Raw genomic sequence first — 8,888 nt, forward strand, 5'->3', positions numbered from 1 at the left:
GTTTTAAAGCAGTCATTGTGTTCAGGTGGCCCAGCAAAGCCGCTGTAAACACAAGAGACAGATGTAAGGAGGAAATCAGAACCCTTTGTGGGGCCGCAAAATGGATGTCTTTTCAACTCAGCAGATCGCTATCGGCCTCACAGAGCGGACTCAGGTTCCTTTCTGCCCGATCATTTCCTTTACTCAGTGTCTGGAAGAACCACCCAGCCGGGTGTTTCACAGGATTACAGGTTTTTAGGTCAAACAGAAACCCTGGGGAGTGCCGGAAAAGGCCAAACACAGGCAGTTAAGTGACGCAGGAGCTGGATGACATCAACCCCACGGCTGTTGTGAGTGGCAGAGGCTGTGGTGCCCCAGTCGGTGTAGATTCTCTCACTGTGGGACCTCTGGCAACCAGGGCCACAGGTGAAAGCTTTGCTCCAAATTAGCTGCCGGTTTCCCGGTGGGCTGCAGGCTCTGCTGAGGACCAGCCACTCCTTCATTCATTCCGGGAGCAGGGACAGCCTCCACGCTTTGCCATCCTCAAGCAATCCAGGATGGAGGAAACTCAGGAGCCCCTGGCCATGACTGTCCACCTCCTCGCCAGCTCCGGGCACGGCTCGCTTCTGCAGCAAACTGTGGACCAGCTGCTGGACTGCATTTGCCCAGAGGTCCGTCTCTTTATGGTGTCAGAGAGGGTCAGTCCAGTGAAAAGCTATGACAAGTGCCACCCCAAGAGGTCCCGGTTCCCGGGGATGTCTGTGTTGCTCTTCTTGCATGAAAGCCGTGGGGAGGAACGGCTGTTCCGAGTCCTTGACTCCCTACAGCGGTGGCCGTGGCACTGCCACCCCGCCCCAAACATTCAGGGAAGCCTGGGTCCCTCCCTTCTTGCCCATCAGAAGTTCTACAGTCTGGACAATCAGATGCCTGTCTGGGGTGTGAGGCAGGTGCACTGTGGCACCGAGATCCTCAGAGTGACGCTCTACTGCACTTTTGACAACTACGAAGACGCCATCAGCCTCTACGAGATGATCCTGCAGAGAGAAGCCACCTCGCAGAAGAGCAACTTCTGCTTCTTCGTGCTCTACGCCACGGAGCGCGTGGCCCTGCAGCTCTCCCTGAAGCAGCTGCCCCTGGGCGTGTCGGTGGACCCAAAGGAGTCTTCAGTGCTGCAGTTCAAGGTTCAAGAGATTGGCCAGCTGGTGCCCCTCCTGCCCCACCCGTGCGTCCCCATCAGCCGCACCAGGTGGCAGACGCAGGACTTCGATGGCAACAAGATTCTGCTTCAGGTACCCGTGCTTCACCTCTATGGTCTTGTAGACACACAGGGAACGGTGTGATTTTACATTCCAGGGGGGCCTGGGAGAGGATTTAATGGGGGAGGTTCTCGGGTTTGTTTGAGCATCATGACCCCTGGGGGGCTCTCAGAAGTCGAGGGATCAGTCAGAGAGGGGTCTCTGGGGCCGTGCAAGCCTGGGCGTTGTTTTAAAAAGCTCCTTGGGTGATCCTAATATGTAGCATGTAGCAGCACCGAGAGCCACTAATCTAGTAAAATCCCTTCATCCAACAGATAAGGAAGTTCAGACTCTGTAGGCAGACAGCTGCTTCTGGGGAAAAAAATTGTCGATTGACTGCTTGTTTTCAGGAAATAAGTTTGTCTCTCGAGAATAGGTATATATTCCAGGAGCTAGTTTGGCACAAACAAGCAAGCATTTCTGTTCATTTTATCGACAGACATGTAGCTAAATTCATCTTTGTGTTCGTTTTAGCCATTTAAAATAAAAGAGCACAGTCTTTCGTGAAGTAAGTGAGTCATTTTCTTCTTCTCCTGTAGCATCTCTTGAAGTCTCCTCTGTCATTTCCGAGCCTCTCAGCTGTACTCACTGGGACGCTGCTCCTTCCTCTTTGTCTCGCTCATTTTCCATCCCTGTCCCTGAAGTGCCCACACTGCTGAACACACACATGCACACGCACACCCCCCCATCCCCACACTCTCACCCTCAGTAGTTTGGTTTGTGCTACCTTGAATGAACATTTATGGGCATTTCTCAGAAGGCTGATGCTACAGAATAGCAGGTTCATGTCAGTGGTTTTGGTTAATTAAAATAAGTATCCCTCAAAAGATCACTTTATTGAAAGAATCTGGTTTCAACTCTTAAGTGAGCAAGCCTGCCACTGTTTGGGTTGCTTACTATCTACTGAATATATAATTCCTTTCCATGGAATTTTTTCTCGATGTGGGAGAAATCCTGTCTTTGCTATCTTTTGGAATCACATTCAGTACGAGACAATATTTTGTCCCTTTGTGATGTCAGTCTACCCCTTAAAAGCTAAATTGTTTTTCAGCGATGTCTATTTTCTTGTTTCGACAGCCAGTTGAGTGACAGATGATCTTCCTGTTCATCAAGATAGTTGCTAATGTCGCCTGGAAAGTCAAAAACATCCTAGCTCTCAATTTGTAACATTTTACAAGATTTCTTAGAGAGCTGGGCTCTAAACGATCAGAATTTCTACAAAAGCATTTCAATTTATTTTTTGGCAGAAGGGGCTTTATTATTCCTCAAGGGATTTGTCTCAATCACTCAGCATTATGTTTCTTCTAAAAATTCTCCATTCTAACTGCACACATCTGCATTTCTATGTTAATAGTGTTGTACTCGCTCCTGCCATGTGGTCCAAGGATTTTAGATGTTTTTTTAAAGAGTTTATTTCTTTATTTTTAGAGAGAGGGGAAAGGGAGGAGAAAGACAGAGGGAGATAAACATCGATGTGTGAAAGAAACATCAGTTTTGAGAAAAACATCAGTCAGTTGCCTCTTGCAAGTCCCCAGTTGGGGACCTGGCCCACCACCCAGGCATGTGCCCTGACTGGGTTTTGAACTGGTGACCTTTTGCTTTGCAGGCCAGTGCTAAATCCACTCAGTCACACCGGCAATGGCTAGACTTTTCTTTAAAAAAAAAAAAAAACCAGTTAAAATTTTCTCCTCTTGAAAAGATTGCAGAAATGGCCAGCCATGTGAAGATCACTTTTAATTTTCTTGATAAGACTTTTTATACCTAATGTCAGTAATTAGAGGCCAAATTTATAGATTCTTTATTTCTATGTGCAAAAAATTGTATTTTTCAGGGATTAAGCTTTCATTATTTATCCAACAGATATCTACCGATTGTTTACCATGTATCAGGCACCGTGCCAAGTACTGGAAGTACGGTGATGAAGGTATATACAACCCCTCTCCTCCGGATGTTCCCGTCTGGAGGAAGAGCCAGAGAAGTAAGCAGACAAGTGCAAAACAGTGTGGTATATGATATGAAAGGACAGGATGCTAGGAGAGGAAGTAATAACATTAATTATGATGATAATAACCAACTTACATTTAGCACTACCACGTCCCAGGCACTATTATCATTTAATGTTCTCAGAAGCCCGTGTGACATTGACACTTAATTATCTCTCTTTATAGATGAGGAAACTAAGGCACAGGAAGATTAGATAACTTGTCTAAAAGTCCCACAAGCAATAAATGGCAGAATCAATATTTAGGAGGATCTAACTCAGATCCAGTGGTATATCAAGAAGGCTTTCAGGAGAAAATGATGTGTAAGCTTGGAGTTGACAATGAGTAGGAGTCTTTAGCAGAAAACGTTAGAGGGGACATATCCCAGACAGAGGAGAAAATATTCACAAACACTGGCATCAGGAAAGGACAAACAATGTCCAACGAATCGAAAGAAGTTCAATTCTGGTAAATGGATCTTGAAAGGGAGGCGGTGGTGAATTCAGGCTGGAAGGTGGTGAATTCAGGCTGGAAGGAGGGGCAGACTGTGACAGGTGTCGTAAGATTTTATCTCGAGAAGAATAGGAAGCCACTGAAGCAGGAAGGAGACGCGAGCACCCCCGCTTCCACACTCCTCTGGTGGCAGAGTGGAGACTGGATTAGAGGGCGGGGAGAGCGTCCCCAGGGAGTCCCTGCAGAGGGCGCTGCAGGGATTCAGCCAAGAGACCGTGACAGTCTGCCCCTGGGCTAACACCGGCAGTGGGCGTGGAGAGAGAGGAAGATCTGAGAGACCCCTGGAAGGCAGAGTCCACGGGCATGGGTGACATCTGGGGAGATGATACTCTTGCTTGGGTCACGTGGGGCTAACGATGCCATCTTCTAAGACAAGAAAAGGGGTAAGTGCAACAGATTTAGTGTGAGGAGGGAGATGAGATCAATTTTGGAAATGTTGAGTTTAAGGAGCTGCGGCCTTGAGGATGCTTGGATAGATAAGTATGAAGCTTAAGAGACAGCTGAGCTGTCGTTATACTTGGGGAGCCTTTGTCATTGCAATAATAATGAAGGCATGGGTGTCAATGGGATTGCCCTGGGAGGGGGGGGCAGAGTGAGAAGGGAGGAGGGCCCAGTTAGCACTGAAGAGCTCAGAGGGAAGAGAGCAGAGGCTCCTTCAGTGGACACGAGAAGGGGTGGATGGACAGAAAGGAAGAAATCCAGAGGGTTGGGCTGGCAAGAAACTTAAGGGGAAGAAGACATCAAATCTGAAGGAGGAAGGGTCAGCCTCGTAAAATTCTCCCAGAGCTCAAGTTAGAATGGACGACAAGGAGGCTGACTACAGGGAATCTCAGCAAGAGCACTTTCAGTGGTAGGAGGGAAAGTCAGTGTCATGGGCAGAAGACATAAGGGCAGGTTAGAAGGAAAAATGAACGTGGACAAAATTTTGTCAACGTGGACAAAATTTTGTCAACTGGTTTGACTAGGAAGGAGAGAAGACAGAGAGCTGGCGAGGGGAAGAGGGTTGAAGGAATGCATTTGTCATGATGGATATAACCAGATTTCATTACTGTTGGCAAGGAGAAGGAGATTTATCTATCTATCTAAGAGAAAGAGACTGATTGCACAAATGAGATAATAAAGTGGGGGGAAATGGGTTAATTGATAGGGTGGGGTCCCCAGGAAGGCAAAAGTTCATGACTGCAAAGGTTCTCTCTCAATGTGGAGAGGATGGGAAAGTTGCAATGGTGGGAAATGGATAGAGCTGCTCATTAATAATGGCTTTTATTTTCTCTGTAATCCAGATGGTGAGACCACCCGATGAAAGGTGGGGGCAGGTCATGCCACTGCTTAAGGACAGTTCAGAAGGTTGAAACTACTGTCCTGGTGAATGGAGAAAGGTGACTAAGGAAGCAGCAGGACTGGCAGGTAGCCTGGGTGGAGCTGGAAGCCACGCCTTCATGGTGGTTCCAATCTGAACAGCTCTGAGTGTTTCTTTAGCAGCCTGGGTATCCATTCAGGAAGTTGTGGGCAGGTGGATGGACCCAGGGTTGGGAGGTTTGGAGGGAACCTGTCACAGAAAGGGAGTGGAGCAAGGAGTTGGAGGCACTGGAGGTACAAGCGATGGTCTTCAGACTCAAACTGACAATGAAGGCAGTGAAGATAGACCGGGCCGAGGAGAGAACGAGAAGGTGGTGATGATGTTCGAGAGCAGATGTAATGGGAGAGAGAAGTGCTGGAGCTGAAGGGTGGGCAGTGGCCCGAGCGTGCTAGGCCTGAGCTGAGTCTTTCAGAGGTGGAGCGTTTTAAGGTGACAGGGCCCAGTGGAGGGGCCATGGGCCTGGGTGAGCAGAGTTGAGAGGGAGGAGGCACTGGGCCCTCTCAGCAGGGCCCACTGATTCCAGCTCTGGCTTAGACAGGCTCTTCCTGGAGGCCCTGAGATGCCTTGGTGTCGGTTGTGGCTTCAGGACCAGTTTCGTTTTGGTCTGAGATTGATTTCGAGGGTTAAGGGGACTTACTCAGGCTTCTCCTTCTGTTCATGGTTGTTAGACATGAAATAAAATCCCAAAGAAGCAAACTTATAGATTTTCCTATTTTTACTTCTGGAAAACAAAAACAAACAAACAAAAATGAGCGAACTGAGTAGTGTTTCTTTGAATATCACAGATACATTTATTGTTTTGCTGTTGAAAATTAAGTCTTGGAAGGGAACATGTTTTACTGTTTCATACCATACTTTTAAATATAATCAATTAGAAAATGAACCCTACAAATAAACTGTCAACACCCGGTGCTGTTGAAGATGAGAAGTAACAGGAGCCCTCATTCATTGCTGGTAGGAATGCAGAATTGTACAGTCACTTCGGAAGATAGTTTGTTGCTTTTATGCAAAGTGGACCTACTCTTGCCATAAGATCCAACAGTCGCACTTGTTAGTATTCACCCAAATGAGTTCAAAAAAAACTTACGGATTTCCTCCATGAGGTTGGGCAGTCCAGTGACAACCCTGAACGATGTCTGAATACGGAAATAACCATGTCACTGGGGGGTGGGCTGGGATGGGAGTAAAAGACAGAAAACTGTACTTGAACAACAATTAAGTAAATAAATTTTTTAAAAAATCAATGGCAAAATAAATGCAAAAATAATAATAATAAAAGAAATAACCATGCCAGTTTCCATTTTCACAAGAAGAGGCTTCACTGGCTCAGAGGTAACATATAATGTCAGCTGGTGCTCCAGGAAACAAAGATGGCAGCTCAGGCCTTCGATGGACCATGCTTATTGCTTTTGTTCAATTCAACTGAGTTACTGAATATCAGCAATGGGTACAGCTTGGCAGAGGGTGACTAGAACATAGTCTGTTCTCAGCGCTTAATAAATAGAAAGCACTCGTTACGTTTGTTCGTCTTTTGTTTGTCCGACAGATCCAATCGAATCCAGGACTCAGTGTTAGGAACGGCACCTCCGGAGCTGACACACTTCTCCAGGCCTGCAGGGTGCCGCCTGTCTCCACAAGGAAGGCCCTAGAGCTGAGGAGGCGAAGGAGCGGGGGCAGGAGGTCCCAGGTGGCTTCTCTGGAGTTCCCTGAGCCCGGAGAGAGCCCGGCGTCACATGGCTCTAGTGACACGTTGTGGAAAAGCCCTGGCTGCTCATCCCTGGTCAACAGCCAAGCCACAGATGCCCAGCTGCCTCTGCATTCTGCCCACCTCGAACCCAGGGCCAGAATGAAGGTCTTCAGTCTGAAAAACAGCTTTGAGAAGCTGGAGGCAGAGACCAATGTTGACACAGGGTGTACTGTGGTCAACTCTGAACCCAGGCAATCTCTTCTGAGCAGATTCCCCAGGGATCCGCACACCAGCCAGCCACCGCTCACCTGCTCCCTGGGGGCGGCCGCCTCCAAAAACAACAGACTCTCGAAGGAGAGCATCCACCCTTTGTCACTTGCTGGCCAAAGGGAACTTGGTGCAAGGCAGATAATCTCAAAATGTCCCCTTCATCTGCCAGTTCAGGGTGAAGAAAAAGAAGAAGAATTCTTTATATAGGTTGAAACCAATGTGGTTTTCTAAGACACAAGATCACGTACAGTGTCCTAGAAATGGAGCACTGTTTCTTGTTTATCTGAGGGGGCCTGAATGCTAGTCATGAAGATGTCTGTAAGGCTTTTATTTCAAATGTTCAGCGTCTAACAACACTGCGAGCAGTTGTGTATTTGCCATCCTGCATCATGGCCATGGTCCGAAGGGAACACAGCCAACCCACAAACACACGGGGAAAAAGCCCAGGCTGAGTGTCCTGAGAGACGCACTAACCCAGCTGGGAGTGTGGAGATCAGCCCCAATCAGGATAATTGCACTGTATGCAAATGAGTCGGATGTGTTATGCGATGTTGATTAGTGTTTGTAATTTGGTTTTAATTTTCACTGCGGTTGCATAGCTCCTCCCCTGGATAGCACGGACTATTTCTTCTTTACTGGTTTTTAATTTTCATGTGACCTCCTTTTGTAACTGGGCCCTGGGCACCACGTACCCTCAAGTGATTTTGCCTTTAAAGTTGTTTGGAAGGAGTTGAAACTTAGGAATAATTAATTTTTTTCCTGTTTAATGAATAAAGACACCAGAAGCTCAAAAATCAGGTTAACAATGAAAGCGAGGCTGCAGGGTTCCCCTGCTCTTGCATTTCTCCTTGGTTTCTGCACCGCGCCAGTGGGACCGGTGGCCCACGTGATCAACCAGAGGGGAACACGGCGTGATTTTATGGCAGCAAGGTGGCATCGTTTGGGTTACAGAGCAGGACTCGGGTCCATCTGGCCATGTCCGACTTCCTAAATTCCTTTGCAATATTCAGGCATCCATTCATTCAACAAAAATTTATCAGGCACCTACGTTTGAATAACACGTTGATATATGGTATACGTACATTCCGCGGCCGTCAAATCAAAAGTCTTCATGGTTTCACTAGTGTGATAGATCTATTGTATCAACTCGAGAATCTAGTGAAGTGCAGATTTATTCCTCCAGGACAGTCGCACGGTTCATCCCAACAGTTGCTGCGGGAGGAGGGTGTGGTGAGCGTACACAGCCTGCAGATGCAGACCCAGCACGTTACGCCGTGCAGTTGTCATCGCCACAGATTTTCAATTGCTCATATGCTGCTTTATTGTATGGTTGAGTCTATACCCGCATTTTTAAGAAGTCTGAGGCCTACGTGTTTTAGTTATTTGCTAAGGCTATTCCTTCGTTTTATATATCTATTTATTTTTCAATGACAGTTTACATTCAGTATGATTTTGTATTAGTTTCAGGTGTGCAGCATCGTGGTTAGACAATCATGTACTTTACAAAGTGATCCCCTCTAAATTTCTAGTACCTGCCTAACGCCACACATAGTTATTACATTATTATTGACTGTATTCCCTTGCTGTGCTTTATGTTGCCATGACTATTCTGTAGCTACCAAGTTGTACTTCTTACTCCCTCCACCTTTTTCACCCAGGTCCCCAAACCCCCTCCCCGCCGGCAACCACCAGTTTGGTTTCTGTGTCCGTGAGTCTGTTTCTGTTTTGTTTGTTTATATTGTCCTTTAGAATCCACACATTAGTGAAATCATATGACATTTGTCTTTCTCTGACTGACTTAT

General features: G+C 46.9%; 1 protein-coding gene across 1 annotated transcript; it reads left to right on the plus strand.

Annotated features, from left to right (window-relative positions):
• The first annotated feature begins 368 nt into the window (after window positions 1-368).
• Window positions 369-7,806, plus strand: FAM124B (family with sequence similarity 124 member B). Its single transcript, XM_037139119.2, has 2 exons — window positions 369-1,268; window positions 6,676-7,806. The coding sequence occupies exons 1-2, from the start codon at window positions 537-539 to the stop codon at window positions 7,291-7,293; spliced, it is 1,350 nt and encodes a 449-aa protein (XP_036995014.2). The 5' UTR covers window positions 369-536; the 3' UTR covers window positions 7,294-7,806.
• The last annotated feature ends 1,082 nt before the right edge of the window (window positions 7,807-8,888 follow it).

This window comes from Artibeus jamaicensis, unplaced genomic scaffold, assembly GCF_021234435.1.
Source record: "Artibeus jamaicensis isolate MK-2021 breed Jamaican fruit bat unplaced genomic scaffold, CSHL_Jam_final contig_1015, whole genome shotgun sequence".
Classification (NCBI taxonomy): domain Eukaryota; kingdom Metazoa; phylum Chordata; class Mammalia; order Chiroptera; family Phyllostomidae; genus Artibeus; species Artibeus jamaicensis.